Raw genomic sequence first — 19780 nt, forward strand, 5'->3', positions numbered from 1 at the left:
GGGTGTTATGCTTAGCAAAATAAGTCAATTGGAGAAAGACAACTATCATATGAACTCCCTGATATGAGGAAGTGGAGATGCAACGTGGGGGGTTTGAGGGTTAGGGAAGGAAAAAGTGAAACAAGATGGGATTGGGAGGGAGACAAACCATAAGAGACTCTTAATCTCAGGAAACAAACTGAGGTTTGCTGGAGGTGGGGGTGAGGGATAGGGTGGCTGGGTTATGGACATTAGGGAGGGTATGTGCTATGGTGAGTGAGTGAATTGTGTAAGACTGATGATTCACAGACCTGTACCCCTGAAGCAAATAATACATTATATGTTGATAAAATAAATAAATAAATAAATAAATAAAATAAATAAAATAAATGGTATGGTAAATAAAAGCAATGGTATTTGTTTTTGAAGGTAGCTTTATATGATCTATATTGTTGAATAATTTTATTAGTTCTGTAGAATTTCTTAGATCTTCCAAATAGACAATTATAGGAGAGCCCAGTGGCTCAGTCAGTTAAGTGTCTGTCTTCAGGCCATGATCTCAGGTTCTGGGATCGAGCCTGGAGTCAGGCTTCCTGCTCAGCAGAGAGTCTGCTTCTCCCTCTCACTCCCCCTCTGCCCTTTCCCCAGCCCTCTCTCTCTCTCAAATAGTCTTTTAAAAATATATAAATAAATAATCATACCATGAACAAATAATGATTATTTGTCTCTTCCTTTTTTTAACTTATTTTATTTAAATTCAGTTAGTTAACATATCACATATCATTAGTTTCAGATATAGATTTCATTGATTCAACCATTGCCCTTAACACCCAGTGCTCCTCACATCACGTGCCAGTTACACCACCACCCCCACCTCCTTTCCAGCATGCCTTTTCCCTTTTCCTCCATGTTTCTCCATTGCCTTATTGGCTAGAAGTTCTAGCCAATAGTACAGAGAAGGACGTGTACATGTGTTAGAAGTTCTACCACAGTTCTGATAATAAGTATATTATCAGCACGGTAGCACATATCTTTGTCTTGTTCCTAACCTTCCTAGAAAAGCCTCTAAACACTTATTTTAGGAACTTTGGTAAAATGTATCACGATATGATAGAGATTTTTGTTAGATGTCTTATTTTAAGTCCAGTATGTTCAAGTTCCCTTCTGGCTGTACTTTAAGGATTGTTTTAGTAAAGCACAGTTGAGTTGTAAATTTTCCTGAATGCTTGGTAGAAATTACTGCAGTGATCCTGTGGATTGCCTCTTTTAATCTGCTCTTGGTGAATGACATTGATAGATTGTCTTGCGTTCAAGCTTCTGTGTGTTCCTGGGATGAACCTTGGTCTTATTTTGAAAACGTATTCTTCCATGCTCCTAAACCGGATCTCAATCTTTTACTTGGAGTTTTTACATCTCTGTCTGTAAGTGAGGTTGGCATATAGTTTTCTATTTTACACTGTCTTTAACTGGTTTTGGAATCAAATTATATTGTCTCATAAAATAAATTGAATGGCATTTTCTCTTTGTCTACTCTCTGGAATAATTTGTATAAGATAGGAATTATCTCTTACTAAGTGACTACAGTAATACTCAGCTGTGAATCTTCTGACTGTTTTCTTTTTAGGGAGGACATTTTTTTACCTCTGATGCAATCTCATTATTTTGTTATTTCTGTATTAAAGATAGGTAACACACAGGGCCAAGCCCCTGTTCTAAGCTGTGCATTTCAGCAATTAATTCTTATTTAATCAACACAACAGTCTTATGACCTAGGTCCAATTATTATTCCCATTTTGCTTATGAGCAAACTGAGGCAAAAGGGGTTAGCTAGCTTCCTCAAGCTCACATATTAATGGCAGACCCAAAACCAAACCTAAGCAGTCTGGCTGTAGGATCTGTGCTCTTAACCCCTACAAAATTGCATTAATTTACATATTCCTAGAAAACTATACCTTTATTTCAAAATTTCACAGTTATTGGCATGAGTATTATAATATTTGCATGATATTTTAAAATCTCTACTGTACTTTTTAAAAGAAAGATTTATTCAGGGGCATCTGGGTGGGTCACCAGGTTAAGCATCTGCCTTCAACTCTCATGATCAACTTCAAGACTCATGATCTTGGCTCAAATCATGATCCCAGGGTCCTGGAATCAAGCCCTATGTCAAGCTCCCTGCTCATCAAGGAGCCTGCTTCTCCCTCTCTCCTCTGCTTGTACTCTCTCTCAAATAAATAAATAAAATCTTTTTTAAAAAGATTTATTTATTTGTTTATTTATTTGAGAGAGAATGCGTGCACCCATGAGAGACTACATGCACCCATGCACGAGTGGGGAGAGGGGCAGAGGGAGGAGATAAATCCTTAAGCAGACCCCCCACTGAGCACAGAGCCCAACTCAGGGCTCAATCCCAGGACCCTGAGATCATGACTTGAGCCAAGATCATGAGTCAATTGCTTAAACAACTGAGCCACCCAGGCACCTCTCTACTGTACATTTTTTATTCATAATATTATTTTATTCTAGTCTCCAATAATAAGTGAAATATATTCATACATGTATTACATAAGGTGAATTCTGTTTTCAAGTGTGTATGTACCATTCTTATCTGATGTTTCTGTTTACCCTGTTCTTTTTTTCTTTACTCCTCCTCTTCTCTTTTCTTGTCCTTTATTGAATTGATAGTATCATTTATCCTCTTTCTTCCCCTCTACTGATTCAGGGTAATGGGGTATTTATTCTTTTAGAAGATACCCACATGCATTTTAACCTTATCTTCTAATGAAATTCAAAGTTACTATGTCTGACCTCCTTCTTAAGAAGAGAAGGACCTGTACATGTGTTAACTTCCTGCTACAGGCTCTAGTCTCTTTTGTTATGCATGTTGACTCCCCACCTTTTATTAACAGGAACAAGGAGCATGTTTTGTTTGTTTCTTAAAACAGAGAAACTAATAGATCTCCAACATAATTTGTTGATTTCTTTGCTCCTCCTTGCCTTCTTCAATGGGTTTGTTTTCTGTATTGCTGTCCTTTCTGTCTTGCTGAAGCACATTCTGTAGTAGTTCTTCCAGCAAGGGTCTGGGGGCAGTAAACACTTAGGTTATTTGAATTTATCACTCATTCTCCAAAAACCATTTAGCTGTGCACAGAATTCTAGCTTCACTCTTCTTTTCTCTTAAAACTTCAAAAATATTCTATGTTTTCTCACCAATTCTTGCAGTGCGACACTTCCAAACAGTGGATTTGGTTCTTTGCAGGCAGCCTGCAAGACCTCATTTCTTCTCTGAATCTTTTAGGATTTTTCTTTTATTGTTGATGTTCTACAGTTTCGTTGCAATGTGTTAAGTATGAAATTTCTTTTTTATCCTACTTGTGGTTTTTTTATTTCACTGTAAGAATGTACATTTCAGGGGTACCTGGGTGGCTCAGTGGGTTAAGCCTCTGCCTTCATCTCAGGTCATGGTCTCAGGGTCCTGGGATCAAGCCCCATATTGGACTCTCTGCTCAGCAGGGATCCTGCTTCCCTCTCTCTCTGTCTGCCTCTCTGCCTACCTGTGATCATTCTCTCTGTCAAATAAACAAAATCTTGAAGAAGAAGAAGAAGAAGGAGGAGGAGGAGGAGGAAAAGAAGAAGAAGAAGAAGAAGAAGAAGGAGAAGAATGTACATTTCAATCCAGAACACTCTTGGGCATTCACTCTTTGAAAGTTGCTTCTGTCTCCCAACCTGTTCTCTATATTGTCTGTGTCTGGAATTTCCACCAAATGTGTGGTGGGGTGATTCATGTTACAATCTGTGTCTGTCTCTTTGAACGGTATTCTACATGATTTCCCAAAGGCTGCTTTCCAATTTATTAATTCTATGTTCATCTGTTTTTGGTCTTCACAAATCCATTGAGATTTTTATTTCAATGATTCTAGTTTTCATTTATAGGATTCTTACCAGGTTCTTTTTCAACCCATCGATTATTTTCCAGAATTATCTGGGAAAAATATAGGTTAGTACTTACTTTACATTATGATAAAATCTGGATGGATTTAGAGTTAAATGAAAGGAAATAAAAACAAAAAAGATTTCTCAATCTCGAGATGAGGATAGATTTTCTAGGCTTCAAATCCCAGATTAGCTTTCATAATCTTAAAAAACATAGTGATAATTTTAATATATAAACTTTAAGTATCTGTTGCTAAAGAAGCTGCATAAACAAAATTTAAAACCAGATAGTGAATTGGGGACATAGTTACAAAAATATGGCAAGATATTACTACTTTTAAAATATAAGAGACTCTTAGAAGTTGATAAGAAAATATAAACAAAAATAAAATGGCTAAGAAACACTTTCAAATTGTCTTCCATTATTAATAATTAATAAATAGTAATAAAATAACCCTCTGATATCTGCCATATTATTTTTTTAAGATTTTATTTATTTATTTATGTATCTGAAAGAGAGAGAGAGAGAAGGAAGAGGAACAGAGGGAGAGAGACAAGCAGATTCTGTGCTGAGTATGGAGCCCATCGTGGGGCTCCCAGAACGCTGAGATCATGTATGAGCTGAGCTGAAATCAAAGTTGGTTGTTTTATCAACTGAGCCATCCAGACACCCCTACCATACTAATTTTTTGAATATTTATTTATTTATTTTAGAAAGAGTGAGAGAGTACCCCTGGGAATAAAAATACATGTTTATAAAAAAAAATTAAAAATTAATTAATTAATTAAAAAAAAAAAAAGAAAGAAAGAGTGAGAGAGACAGAGACATTCCACGTCTGAGATCTTTAAGTGTGTTAGAAATGTTTAAGAATAACTTTTCCCATGGAAAATTGCCAACTCAAAGTCCAATATTTAAAAGGTTGGAAGAGCTCCTCAAACTAATGGGCAGTTCTCAGACTGCCCTGGTTTGGTCAAACAGGAATGCGCTGGCAAAGACTGCAATAGGGGATTCCCATGCTGGGCAGAAATGGCCCAAACCCAGTCAGGGGCTATGAGCAGCTGAGATGTGGGGGGAGGGGAGTGCTGGCGGCGGTGGGGGCGGTGACTCATACCTCATCATCAACACTGTGGTCAATCCCATCAGCCAGCTAAGGGACATTGGAGAGGGGCACCTCTTGGATACCATGGTAATGTATTTAAAGTATGTTCTCCTCAAAGTCTCCTTCTCACCATCTCCATAAAACAACAAGGGGTAGGCTGTTTATATCTAGAGAAAATATTGAGCTTTCCTTTAAATGGAATTATAGAAGAATTCAGTACCTAGGATGGTTCCTAAGCCCATTACATGTACCCCTGAGATTTGTTGACTAGCTTGTTATTTGATCCTTTTTTTTTTTTTTAGTATAGTTGATACACAATGTTACATTATTTGCCGCTGTCCAACCTAGTGATTTGACGAGTTTACACATGAGACTATGCTCACCACAAGTAAAGCTGCTATCTGTTTCATTACCTCACTATCACAGTATCATTGACTGCATTCCTTATACTCATTCCATAACTGGAGGCCTGTATCTCCTTCTCCACTTTAACCCATTTTGCCCACACCCACCCCCAGCAACCATCGGTTTGTTCTCTGTATATATAGTTCTGATTCTGGTTTTTGTTTATTTTTTAATTCCATTTATGAGAATCATATGATATTTGCTTTCTCATCCTGACTTGCTTTATGTCGCATAATACCCTCTAGAGCCATCCATGTCGTCTCAAATGACATGACCTCTTCCTTTTTTATGGCTATATAATATTCCATTAGGCATAGTACAGTGCCTTGCCTTCCATTATGTGTATATACCACATTTTTCTTATCCATTTATCTACTGATGGACACTTAAGTTGTTCCCATGGCTATTGTTAATAATGCTGCAATAAACACAGGGGTGCATATACTTTGAGTTAGTGTTTTCATTTTCCCTGGGTAAATACCCAATAGTGGAATTATCAGATCCTATAGTATTTCTACAATTCTTTTCCTCATTATGAGGCATAATGATAGGCTGTCCTTAATTAAAGCCAGATACTTATTTTTTTTTAAGATTTTATTTATTTGATAAAGAGAGCAAGAGAGCACAAGCAGGGAGAGCAGCAGAAGAGGGAGGAGAAGACTCACCTCTGAGTGGGGAGCCCGATGCGGAATTCGATCCCAGGGCCCTGGGATCATGATGGGAGGAAGGCAGATGCTCAACTGACTGACCACCCAGGTGCCCCTAAAGCCAGATACTTTAGATTTGATATTTCTAATCCTTATAAAAACCCTACAACTCGGACATTGTTAGGTGTTGTTACAAGTTGATACACTGAAGCTCAGCCAGGTTAAGAACTTGACCAGGTCATACAGCTAGTAAGCAGTGGTTCTGGGTTCAAACCTAGTCCTGCTCCAAACCGGAAGTCTTCAACCCTGGCTAACCATCAGAATCACCAGCAGAAATTTAATATATTCAGATGGTCAGGCTGCCCATCAAACTGATTAAACCACTATTTCTGGAGATGGGCCTAGACACGTGTATTCTTTAAAAAAGCTTTTACGTGTGGGAATTTCTATTGTTTCCAAGGTTGAGCTGCCCTGATTTACACCAACCCCTTCTCTTATTACAGATAGGGTAACTGAGTCTCAGAGCAGGGAGATTATCAGATTCCAAATTCTACAGCTCAGCGTGTCTGAAACAGAGCACAAATGAAGATTTTCCTAATTCCATGTTGCCCTCTTGGCCATTACTTGACCATTCTCTCACTTATCCCTGGCACCACGGGGACAAAGGGGGGGCGGGCGGCGCCAGGCTGTGCCCATATGACGGTTCTTGTCTGCCCCCTGGTGGGCTAACACGGTACGGAGCCACGGTCTTGGGCAGTACTTCAAGTGGAAAAGAGGAAGGAGCTCTCCTGTATTGTTAATCTGAACACCGGGTGTTGATTTATATAAGGCAGCGGCTAGGTCGATGGCATTTTACAAAATCCCCACACTTGGAAAGAAGGAAACAACAGCATCAAAACAAAAACACAGCCACTCTGGACCAGTACAGTGTCTTGCCTCCAAAGACGTTGTAACTCCAACTTGAAATCACATGAGATGCTTCTTCATCCAAGAACTCAGGGAGGAATTTTTAAGTTCTTATAGAATCTGTTATTAAGGCAGTAGGCTGTGGTTCATCTCAGACTTTTGGAGTCCAACATACCTGAGGACAAATTCTAGCTCTACAATTCATGGATTTTATAAGCTTTGGTGAGCCCCATGGTTCTCTCTAGACCTGTTTTATCCTCTGTAACATGGTCATTCTAGCGCCTGGTGAATTGAACTGTTATGGAGAGTAAAGGTCTATGCAAAGCCTTCGGCTCTGGGCCTGCAGGGTCCTAACCTCCACCCTCAAGCCCTGCAACGGGTTAGTATCGCTATCACTGAAACTGACCCATGGTGGGCACCTTTTGACCAGTCCTAGGGAGAGCTCCCGAGGAGGAAACAGTGTTCTCGGGGCCATCTCATGGGATCTCACACCTCAGAGAGAACTTGCCGCCCTCCTCACGCCCCTGCATGAAAGTATTGTTTCCAGAGTCCTGTTCTCATTCCTGGGGCGTTCTCCTGTATAAAGGACGAGAAGATAAGAAGCCAGCCAAGGAGACAGAGGGAAACTGAGGGACTGACACAGTAGAAGAGAAACCGGGAACACATGTCCTCCTAGAGGCCACTGGAGTGTCGAGGGTGGAGGAAATAAACAACCAGGTCAAATGCTGGGATCCCTTAGGAAGGCAAGGCCTGAGAACCGACAATCCGGTTTGACAAAGCGGAGGTAAAAGCCTTGTTGCTGTAGTGGGTGTGGTGAATTCTGACCGGAGTAAGGAATTTGGTAGATCAGGCATCAACTACTCTCTGAGAACTTTTTCTACAAAGAGGAGCAAAGAAATGGGGTCGTCACTGGAGGAGGAAGAAGTTTCGTCTTCAAGATGGGAGGAGTAACAGCATAGGGCGATGGTGCCGGCAGTGATCCAGTGTGAGGGAGGAACGGCTGCCGCAGGCGGGGGGGGGGGGGGGGGGGGGATTCCCAGAGCAGGAGCAGTGACAGGGTTCATTTACAATGACAGGGGTGGAGGGGAGTGGGGGGGGGTGGGGGGGTCCGCACACAGCTGCCCTGCAGTGGGGGCAGGGGACGGGGCCTGGGCCAGCCCTCTTCTTTTGGAATCCATTTTCTCAGTGCGGTGGGAGGCAAGGTCATCAATGAGAGCACCTGCTTCTAAGTGCGATCAAGCACCTTGCGGAGAGCAGGAGGTGTGCTCCGGTTCCCAAACATCACTCCGAGGGTGGTGGTGTGGTTAGTGGGTGAGTCTGTGTTGAAAACCAATTATGGGGTCTGCATGTAACTTCAACTGAAATTCAAACAACAGTAAACACATATGCAATGCTCTGAATTTTATTTTCTAATAACTATTTGAACCACTCTACAAAATGTTCTACAATATTATTTAACAAAACATGGGCAAAATTTAAGGTGGGAATTAGACCCCATTTCCCTACCATCAAAAACACCTTCCAAACACTTATTTTCTTAGAGGATATTCAGTTTGTGGAATTACTTAGACGATGGCATATTTTAATTCCATTTACCAGCATGGGGATTTACCAAGAGCATAAAACTCTTCAAAATAAAACACTACACATTTCTTTTGAACCACCTCCAATTAAGCTGTGTCAGGTGTTTTCCCAAAAGTTGAAACTAAGCTCAATCTCCTTTCCCCAGTCACAGCCTCACAACTGTGGCAGGTCTGTACAAAATCCACCCACTCCTCAGATGGCTCCTCTCGGGACGCCCGTAGTTCCCGTCATCACAGGTAGAAGAGAGAGTTCGCTAATTCCAGACTTGGTTCTTTGTGAATGCTCTGTGCTACCAGAAAGGTCAGCTTGTGTGCATACTGACAGGGGGCTGGGATGCTGATTAAGCCCTAAGGAGAAAACATATTGACCGCAATTACGAGGTTTGCCTGTTTTTTGTTTTTTTTTTTTAAGATTTTGTTTATTTATTTGACAGAGATCACAAGTAGGCAGAGAGGCAGGCAGAGAGAGAGGGAGAAGTGGACCCCCCACTAAGCAGGGAGCCTGATCCGGGCTCGATCCCAGGACTCTGAGATCATGACCTGAGCCAAAGGCAGAGGCTTAACCCACTGAGCCACCCAGGACCCCCGGTTTGCCTGTTCTTTAGAGTAATCTGTGTTCCTGAGTTTTATCCTCTGCTAATTCCATACACAGCAGAATGCAATCGCAAGTAAACCACCTAAACTCAACCAACAAAGGGCAACCGCATCACAGGGAGCACAGACTCACCAAGCGAGATGGGGTTGGGGGCCCGTCTGGCTCCACAGAGCTAGGAGCTGGGAGCCATCACACTTAGCACTCATCTAAGTTTCCCATGACTTGAGGCTCCAAAGGGCTCAGAGCAAACCTTGGCCTTGGACTTTGACAGGGCCCTCGGCTTCATGCACGGAAACACAGAACAGATGCATCCTTACGTCCCCACCACACAGTGTCTGAGTTGACTTCAATTTCCTCAACTGCAACTTGGAAATAACACCCTGATTTCCTCCCTAGTGTGCTTAAGACACTGCACAGAATGTCCTCCGGGAATGATAAATACTAGGGCTAGAAGTAATAATAGTAACGTTAACAGTTAATGCTGCTTCGTTTCTATGACAGACTGGATTTCTCCTACTGTGGACTCAGGACTCATTCATTCATTCACGCATGCATGCATTCATTCCTTCCTCCTTCGGGAAGTCTGGCGTTGTGCTAGGTGAGCTGGGTGACGACCCTGGGCGGGAACACCACATGTCAGTGTCGCACAGAGTCACTCACCGGCCAGTTGTAGTAGAGGTGGCACAATTTGAAGGTGAGTCTCTGCATGTGGTCCGGCTTCAAGCTGTTGTCGTCATAGATGACGTTATAGTGGGTGGGGGTAACTGTTCCCTGGCCAGCTGCCTGACTGATCAGGTAGAAGTCGTACCTGAGCGGAAAACGGGCACGAGTGTGAGAAAAAAATGCCAACTGAGGAAGCCCAACGTGAAGAACAGGCAGCAAACACTTCGCAGAAAACTGGCTTTCGAACAGCACTTGCCATTGAGGACGTGTGGCCTCGGAGTCCACCACGGTGCCGAGCGGCGGGTTCTGCACCGACCGGTTCCCTTCAGTGAAGAATCGGGGTGCGCACTTCTTCCTGACCACGATCACCGACAGCTTGGCACTTGGAACCAGAAAGGCAGAAAGGGAGATGCAGAGAGCCAAAACCAAGCCTGCAGCTTTCTAGTCATCTTTTTTGGTAATTTCTAAATAAATTCATCCATTCATTAGAAAAACACAGTCAAATGAAGAAAGTAAAAATTATCCCCCACATCAACTTCCCCCAAGATACACAGTTTTCAAAATTAAAGGCTGTTCTTCCTTGTGGCAAGAGTGTGCTATGTCCAGTCACTCTGCTGGTTTCTATGCCTGGAAGGGGACAGGGGAGAATGTTTAGTAAGACAATGAGCTTCAGCTAGTACCTCTAAAGAAAGACTTTCCAGAATTTTCCATGGAGACAAGATTTCCTTTTTCCATTAGCAATAACCCCCTTATTTCCCCTTCACCCTTCCTCTCAATTCCTGAACAGCAAAGAGACCCACAGGTTCCTCTTATTCCTCAAATCATCGTTCCTGAATCCCGCAAGACACACACCTGGGGAGGATAGTGGATGGACCAACCGAATGTACATTTGGGCCAGATGTTGAAAGACCAGGAATTAAAGTCTGGATTCAGTAAATCCAAGGCCATATCCAAATACTGGCCATCATTCCCAAAGGACCCACTGGGATGCAAAAATTATGGGGAAATTTCACTTTAATCATTTTATTTGAAAAATGTATTGTTTCTGATATGGAAACTTATCAGAGTTGACGTCATACTGAAAGAGAATCCCTTAGCACAGCCGGCTGCTGAATGTACTCCCACTGGCCCTCAACCGCATGCTTGTGGTTGGGAGCAGACACAATCCCCTGAGGTCAGTGGGGAGGGACCTGGGCCGTGAGGGTCTGGTCGCAACAGCAGGTGATACTGCCCTTGCCCCAAGACATTACACCCTCCCCCCTGGCTGCCCCGTCCTCGTCCTCATGCAGCCGGGTCTCAGCTCCTCCAGGGCTCACGCCTGCACCTTTGGTGTTGATGGTGTCCCGGACAGATGAACGCAGGGGTCTGCTTGGAGAAAGGTGCTCCCCAAATATTTTTAAGAAGCCAATTTGAGATTATCATCCTCCCCTGTTTGTGAGTTCCAGTGTTTTCCCTGCACCTGCCACTTGACGTACTCACTACCACACCCCTGAATCCAGAAGGCTGGTGACGGGGCGAGGCAGCCCAGCTGGCTTTGCCTTCCACTGCTGTCCGCACCTCCCACCCACCTTGGCCATGTACCAGGGCCTGCACTTAAAAGGGCCTGAGCCCTGGCTGATTTGGGCCTTGAATTTCAAACCACAGCATGTTTAGTCCCCTGGCTTATCAATATGTGTGAAGCGTCTTCCCCCCACCCGGCTGAATCTCCGTGTCAGCCATGCTGAAGGACACCTGCTTTCCTCCAGGTGCCCCGACCCGCCACTTCACGGAAGAGCGTCCCAACGATGCTGCAAGCTGCAGGAGAGCGAACCATCGGCTGTACCCACATGACGCAGGCACAGAGCCATCCCTCACTGCGTGAAAAAAGAAGACGCTGGCGTCCATGAATTTTAACACTTCTAATGTGCTGTCACCGCCAGAGTGGGGAACGCACAGCGGTTGCCTACCTGGTATTGGAACTTGCCTCTGTCACACTGCTCAGCAGCTGCGGAACCTCGTATTCAAGCAGGGTCTGCAGATGGCCGTCCCCCACCCCGTTCCGGTACACGACCACCCGCGCAGGCAGGCCACGGTTGTGCCTGTGCCATCTGTTGAGTGCTCCTGCGGAAGGAGTACTTGGTGAGAAGAGAATGGCTCGTCCAGCGCCACCAAAGGGTAACATCCCCCTGGAGCTCAGGGTTTTAGAGACCACTGTAAAAGAGGGTAATGCCTAGACCTGAGTTGTATCTGCAATAATATAAATAATATAAAAGCGGGTAACTTTAGGGGGACATTCGGCATCTCTGCTCTTGGAGGACTCATAATGGTTTCTATGGCATAATGTATTCTTGAACTTAGCATGCCTCTTTTGTGACATTTTAATATTCAAGCAATCAACGAAGTCATGCAATAAACAAATTCCCAAAAACAGACGAATACTAATTTGGCTTCTTCGAGTCTTTAAATGCTATCGATAGCTACAGGCTGGATAACTCCATGTCATTTCCTTCCCCAATGAGCCTAAATATGAAGAAATAAGGAAAGGATGTGGCTGCTCCTCTGAGAGCATCTCTTACCGTGTACTCACCCAATTTGATTCTAAGTTGCACTGACAATGTGAACTCTGAGAACATCTCCACCCACTCCAACTAGAAACTGCCCCAAGAGCAGAGACCAGACAGTAATTCCTATCAACAGAAACTTTTCATAACTACTAAAAAAAACCCAAGTTTTGATGTGAGGGCAAAGTAACATAATACTTATTTTCATGTAGACATTGAGCAATTGCTTCAGAAGAATTTATTTTCCAGGAAATTTTAGTTCAACAGATGATGATCATATAGGTAAGGTCATAACCAACACATATCACCAAATTCACTTTTTTTAAGAAACATTTACAACGTCCCTCTTCGCCAAGAGTTCACAGATGGGAAAAGCACATCAGGAGAGGAAGTGAATTGTACAAGCCACACTGTGAGGTAGTGCCAAGGCCAGGCACCGACCAGGGCTGGAGAGGAGACGGGAGCACCAGACACTGTTCCCATCACATCCCACTACATAGAAGGCACCCTTCCCCGCCTGCCTTCTTCCCCATCTTCTCCTGCTAGGCCGCCCTTCATCTGCCAGCATCCTATTCTACCCCCACCCCACAGGCTTCCTTTCTGTTTCTAGACCTCACATCACTCTGTCACAATCCTTGTTTCTCTGGGGTAGGTTCCTTTGGTATTTTCCCTGCTTGCCAGAGCCACCAGCAGCTAAAAACTGCCCTTCTTCTTGGCTTTCTGTTTATCACACACACAGGACACGTGTAGCTTATTCAACATCTGTGAGCATGAGTCAGGACATAGCATTGGAAATCTCTAACCAGGTGACGGTCTACTCGGACAGGCTTAGGGCATCTGCTGCTCCGGTCTGGTCTGCTACGGGCACACGGACTCTGGGCCAGAAAGAATAGTGCTCTGCTCGGAGCCCACCCACACCACAATACTTTGAGTACCAGTCATGAAAACTTTCAAGCAATCTGCAACATCTGTCGTCGCTCTCTGGAGGATACAGCGAGAGAACCACCTAAAGTGAGAAGAACACAAAAGTAAACTTCAGATTCAAAATGTCTACCCTAGACATGCATTAGGATTAAGTGAAGAAAAGGAAAAGAAGCGAAGTGTCTGTCGGTGGGAGAATGGATGAAGATGTGTGTGTGAGCCCGCACGCGCACACACACCCAGAATTCTATTTAGACACAGCAAAGAATAAAGTCTTGCCATCTGTGACAACATGGATAGATCCTGAGGACATTACACTAAGTGAAATATGTCAGGCAAAGAAAGACAAGTACTGTACGTTCTCACTTATACGTGAAATTAAGAAAAAAAACAAAAGCTTCTAGGTACAGGAGGAGACTGATGGTTGCCAGAGGCAGGGGGTGAAAGTGGGGGCACTGGGTGAAGGAGATCATAGGATACAAACTTCCTGATACAAAATAAGGAAGTCCTGGGGATGTAATAAACAGCTTGGTAATAAAAGTTGCTAAAAGAGTAGATCTTGAAAGTCCTCATCACAAGAAAAATGAATGTGATGACTATGTGGTGATATTAACCAGACTCACTGTGGTGATCGTTTTGCAATATGTACAAATACCAAATCATCATGCTGAATACTGAAACTGATGTGATGTATGTCATTAGGCCTCAATCGAAATAAAAAGAAACAGACATTGTGAGTAAAACTTAATGCTCATGATTTTGTATATGCTACATGAGTACAATTAAATTAAGAACCCCCCTTCCCCAAAAGAAATTTGTTGGTAAGAGAAACTGAAGCATGGTACTGGCATCAGATACAGTTGGGTTCAAATCCTGGCTGGCACACTCACCAGCCATGTGAACCTAAGCCTCAGTCTCCTCGTAGGTACTAAGGAAACAAACAAGGCGGTAAGGTAGTTACTAGCTCATAAGGTTGTAAAAATTAACTTAGATAATCTATATAAAGGACTTAGCACGGTACTGGGCACAAAATAAGCAATAATATATATAAACCACTACATTATTGTTTCAAAGGAATTTATTAGTTTAGCAGATCTACTTTCAAAATACTAAAAGATTTCTCAGGCATAAACGTCAACTCCTATCAATGAGCCTTTTGGACTTGAAATCTGAACATGATTAACTTATTTAAATTTCAGAAGTTCTCTTGCTAAAGTTATTAATTAAATAAAAGCACTTGAAAAATGAAGTCATGGCTTAGCGGTAAGTATGCAATGACATTATTATTATATAACCGACAATGACACAATGAGGAACGAGGTTAACAAACGGGAAATCCTTTATCTGCTTCATTAACGAAGTGACAAGCAGGATCTCATACAAGCTGGAAGGAATTTGGCATCCCACCGCTACTCTTCCTGTTTCTCGCCATCATAAGTATATACCTGACCACAAATTTAATGGAGTAAACCAAATAGCTTACATCCGGGAATAAAATACGTCACGGTTCCTACAGCCTCAAAACACTCCGTTTCGTTGCAAATAGTAAAACGATTCTAAGAACTACAGTTACTTAAGTACCATGACTCTATATTTAATGCGTTACCGCAGAACCTGTTTCTGTTTCCAACAGCTGCACGAACAACTACACCAACCGTCTGCAAGTGTCAGTAACAAGAAGCACGTACTGCGTGTACTGAGCCTGTGGTTTAAGCATTTTATTTCGTGGTATTTCCACACACGCCCTATGAAACAGGCATTGCCAACATCCCCACTTTGCAGGTGACTACAAGTGAGGTGCAGCAAGCTTAAATAGCCAGACGTCAAACACAGAATAAGTACATGGCAGATCAGGATACAAATCCAAACAACATGAAGCCAGAACTTAGCTGCCTGACATAATGTACGTAAGATTTCTAGTATAGGACCTGAAACAGGGCAGATGTACAGATACGTAAGAATTTCCATCATCCATCACTTTGGGAATATGATAGGTATATGAGTGGCAGCTTGTCCTGATGTTTGCATAAATACAGTTTTTTCATAAGGCTACCTATTAATATTATCAAACACATTTTTATCTGTAAGTATAATTTATGACTAAAGTGTTCATATTTTTTAAAATGAGTGAAGAGGCACCTGGGTGGCTCAGTGGGTTAAGCCTCTACCTTCAGCTCGGGTCATGATGCCAGAGTCCTGGGATCGAGCCCTGCATCGGGCTCTCTGCCCGGTGGGGAGCCTGCTTCCCCCTCCCTCTCTGCCTGCCTCTCTGCCTACTTGTGATCCCTCTCTCTCAGTCAAATAAATAAGCAAAACCTTTAAAAATAAATTAATTAATTAAATAAAATGAGTGAAGAACACAAACTGTCTCCTGCTCTATGGTTTCTAGCTAAACCACAAACAATAATTAGAGAATATGCTGGGGTAATTGTAAAAGCACCTGGTGATTCCGGGGTTAGTACTGGCCACAAATCCAACCACCACCATTCCCTTGTTGAACTCATCTTTGCGGACATCAATACCGACCACCATCAGGGACTTTAACTGTAAAAGTAAATTTTTCATGGTTTAATGGAATGGGACATTATTTTCCCAAATGACGATTTAATAAGTTTTTTTTTTAAACTGTCCTTAGTTATTAAATTATTTAAGTGAAGCTACATGCCAGCGAAACCAAGGGCCAGAGGAAGCAGCCTATTAAAACAGAAACCAAAGAGACTTAAAGATGGAGGGATGGCTGTGGTACACACTTTGCTTCAGAGTCTCACTGTAGTGGCTACCATCCTTTGGGGAGAGGGACAAGTGCCCGTGGTGACCCAAGAGGCTCAAGGTGAGTGGTCCGTCATTTATCCGGGCCTCTGGGCTGCAGGGATCTCAAGAAGTGCATTTCCCATTCTTCAGATGTCTGGAGGACCGCCCCCACCTCGCTCCTTGGCTCTGCAGCCCCCAGGAAGCAGCTGGGGCTCCCCACATACATCCTGCTTATAGAAATGGAAGGCAATGGACAACATTCCTTCATTTCTCATACCCTCCCCTCCTTCCACAGTGGCCAACAGTTAGGGAAAGAGAAGAGGACTTTCTCAGTTCCCGCCACAGTCCAAGATCAGAGGTCTGCCTGAGTCCCGGGGGAGTCTCCTCCAGGGTGTGGAGCTCCTCTCATGGCCAGCAGCTGCTGAAAGCTGATAAATGCAGAGACCTTGGAGCAACAGATTTCCTGTAGCAGCAGCAGGGCGGCTCAAGATTGAGACCCTCCAAGTCTCTGCCAGCCCAGCTTCTCAGTCATGAGACGTGCTGCCAACAGCTCACCCGAAGCTCCCAGGCAACAGGAACCACACCTCACCTTCTGGATGGGGTCCTGAGTCATGCCAGAGCCCAGCGCCCACAGACAGACGACAGACCCAACAACCACAACAAACACTTCTGGGATCATGGAAAATACCTCCCACTTGATGTCATTGTTAAATTAAGGAAAGCAGGGTGCCTGGGTGGCTCAGTGGGTTAAGCCACTGCCTTCGGCTCAGGTCATGATCTCAGGGTCCTGGGATCGAGCCCCACATCGGACTCTGCTCAGCAGGGAGCCTGCTTCCTCCTCTCTCTCTCTCTCTCTCTCTGCCTGCCTCTCTGCCTACTTGTGATCTCTCTCTGTCAAATAAATAAATAAAATCTTAAAAAAAAAATTTAATTAATTAATTAATTAAGGAAAGCATTGAGGGATTGCTAAGAGGAGAAGAGTGACAGACTGCTCACAGGGATCTCCACAGCCCACAGCTCGCCTCCCAGTTTGCAGGCCATTTGCATCGCGATCCTGGTGGCAATGCTCATCGCCATTCCCTGTCTGTTCAAGGTCCGTGTGAGGGCGCACTGGCTTGGCACCGGGCAGACGGAGCTCAGGTATTTTTTAATGGAATCATAGTAGCTCTTCTGATAAGAAGGCAGGATGCACATTACCTAAAAGACAAAAAAAAAAAAAAAAAAAAAAGGAAGGAAAAGTCACCTTACTTATGTTTAGAAGTAGCTTTACAAAAACTGAGGGGTGGCAGGGTAGCTCAGTCGGTTAAGTGTCTGACTCTTGATTTTGGTTCAGGTCATGATCTCAGGGTCATGAGATTGAGCCCCACATCAGGCTCCCCCACACCTCGAGCATGTGTGCTCTAATAAACAAACAAACAAACAAGAAATGAGAAGGGGGATTCTCCAATTATCTTGCCCTTAAGTTCTGAAAAAGCAAACACTAACATATCTAAAGTTGTCTCAAATGGCCCTTAACCACTGACAACAGGTCAACGCTGCTTCAAATGTGCTTTCATCAGCCACCTGCTCCACAGTCCCACTCCAAAGCTACCCATTCCTCTTGGCTTTCACTGCCTCACATCTCTTCAGATTTGATTCTGTTAGGCTCCCCAAATTCCCTCCTAACCTAGCTCCTTCCCCAGCTTCCTCCCCGCCCCTTGTCAGCCCTTCCTGTGGTTCTCCAGCTCTCACCCCCTCCCTCTACTCCCCCAGCCTCACCCACACATAGGCCAGGCGGAGGATTAGCTTGCACAGTAGGATTTTCTCCCACTAGGTACTAGACAACCAAAATAAAAGAAACAAACAATATTTTGTTGTTTCTATTGTTTACTGTGACCTGAGAGTGGGGATATAGGAGGAGGGAAAATAAGGAGAAAGAAGCTTCAGGTCGCCAGGTATTTTTAAATTCTGCCACCTCTGTCATCGGCCCGATTTCTGATCAGGTGCTTCTCTCCAAAGGGCCTCTCCTGACCTACCTGCATCTCCTTTCCCTCTTGTACTCCTTACTTTCAAAACTGCCATATTATAGAAAAACATGGGCACTGTCATGATTAGCAGAGGATAAATAAAGTGATTCTTCACCTATAGATCTATTCAAAGTATCATCACGTCAAGGGATAAAATTATTTACATTTAATTACATAAAATAGGGGAATACATTTGTCAGCACAGTCCTCTTAGAGGAGTCTTCCTTCCTTCCATCCTATAAATTTGGGACCAAGCAAGGTAGGGGACAGAACAAGACAGTGGTCCAGCAAGGATGGGGACGGAAAGAAGGTGGGAGACAAGTGAGACTAGTTGTCTACAGGGGATGGAGGCACAGGTGATACGTGAACAGCAGGAGCCGTGCTTCCCCCCAGAGAAGGGAGGGACAAATACAGATGTGGGGGACACTTCCCTGTGCTGCTGGGTTGGAACTGGAGGTGTGAACACGTGTTTAACATGTACATAGACACACATAGATGTATGTGTGTATGTATCTACAGTCGACCCTTGAACAACACGGGTTTAAACTGTCTGAGTCCGTGTCTATGCAGATTTTTGGATAAGTATAGTCCAGTACCATAAATGTAGCTCCTCTTCCTTACGATTTTAATAATGTTTTCTTTTCTCTAGCTTACTTTACTGTAAGAATACAGTATATGGTATATATAAAATACAAAATACGTGTTAATCGACTATGTTATAAGGCTTCCAGTCAACAATCAGCTAAGGAATTAAATTTGGTGGGAGTCAAGTCGTATGGAGATTTTTGGCTGTGCAGGGGTCTGTACCCCTAATCCTCACACTGTTCAAGGGTCAACTGCATCTGAGAACATAAATGCAGACCCACGCTACACATACTTCTAGTTTGACCCATTGAGAAAAACGGGGAGCAGTGACACCCCAGTAACAAATGAGCACACCCAGTTGCCAGATTTTGATTTCTAAATACTGTTCTCTACCAAAAAGCATCATAGCTCACTGGAGAAATATCTAATTCCACAGCGGGCAGCAGAATTTCAAGATTAATTTGGAATACCTTATGGTGCCAGACAGTAAGGAAATGTCCCCCCAAAGATGGGGATATGTCAAAAAGACACAGAAGCCAATCTGAATGGGTCTTCCACTAGCAAATCAGGAACGATTTCAGCATCAAAATAGATAACAGTAGTAATAGATTGTAAGCTGGTAATAAAATAGGAAACTGTGAATCCATAAGGATTTAAACAAATGAACAAAGAAATGGAGAGAAGAGAAAGCTCTTCATTGTAACATAATGCTACCTACTAAATGTAGAAGGAAATACAATGCTACATACTAAATGTATAAAATTAGAAAGCCACTATTTGGCAAACACCATAGTGATAATGGGTTCAGATTAAGAATTATCAATGGATTCTGAAACTAGCAGGTAAAAGTTTGATGACAAACAGGATATTTACATACTCTCAAAGTATCTTGCTGCAAAACAAAAACAAAACCACCTGAAAATTACAAAGCAAACTGTAGACGTAAACAGAGAAACCTGGCAGATAGCACCTTAATTAATGGGTTACCTCCCAGGAAGACGTATTAAGAAAACAGGATCATTGCTTGATACTCCTGCCGAAAGTGCATAACCTGAATTTAATTATAAGGAAACATCAGACAAACCCAAATTGAGGGACATTATATAAAGTAACTGATCTATACTCTTCAAAGTTGGAAGGTCATCAAAACTATGGAACTATTTCAT

General features: G+C 43.2%; 1 protein-coding gene across 1 annotated transcript in view; it reads right to left on the bottom strand.

The window, feature by feature from the left end:
- Positions 1 to 8371: 8371 nt before the first annotated feature.
- Positions 8372 to 19780, bottom strand: part of PIWIL4 (piwi like RNA-mediated gene silencing 4) — a 46092-nt gene continuing 34683 nt past the window's right edge. The window contains exons 14-20 of the mRNA XM_059186213.1: positions 17020 to 17220; positions 15713 to 15816; positions 13287 to 13357; positions 11758 to 11911; positions 10068 to 10193; positions 9809 to 9956; positions 8372 to 8901 (exon numbers count right to left, since the gene is read on the bottom strand). Of these exons, the coding sequence (XP_059042196.1) occupies positions 8785 to 8901; positions 9809 to 9956; positions 10068 to 10193; positions 11758 to 11911; positions 13287 to 13357; positions 15713 to 15816; positions 17020 to 17220 (921 nt within the window). The 3' untranslated portion in view covers positions 8372 to 8784. The remainder of the gene's footprint in view (positions 8902 to 9808; positions 9957 to 10067; positions 10194 to 11757; positions 11912 to 13286; positions 13358 to 15712; positions 15817 to 17019; positions 17221 to 19780) is intronic.

The sequence above is a fragment of the Mustela lutreola genome, chromosome 1, assembly GCF_030435805.1.
Source record: "Mustela lutreola isolate mMusLut2 chromosome 1, mMusLut2.pri, whole genome shotgun sequence".
Classification (NCBI taxonomy): Eukaryota; Metazoa; Chordata; class Mammalia; order Carnivora; family Mustelidae; genus Mustela; species Mustela lutreola.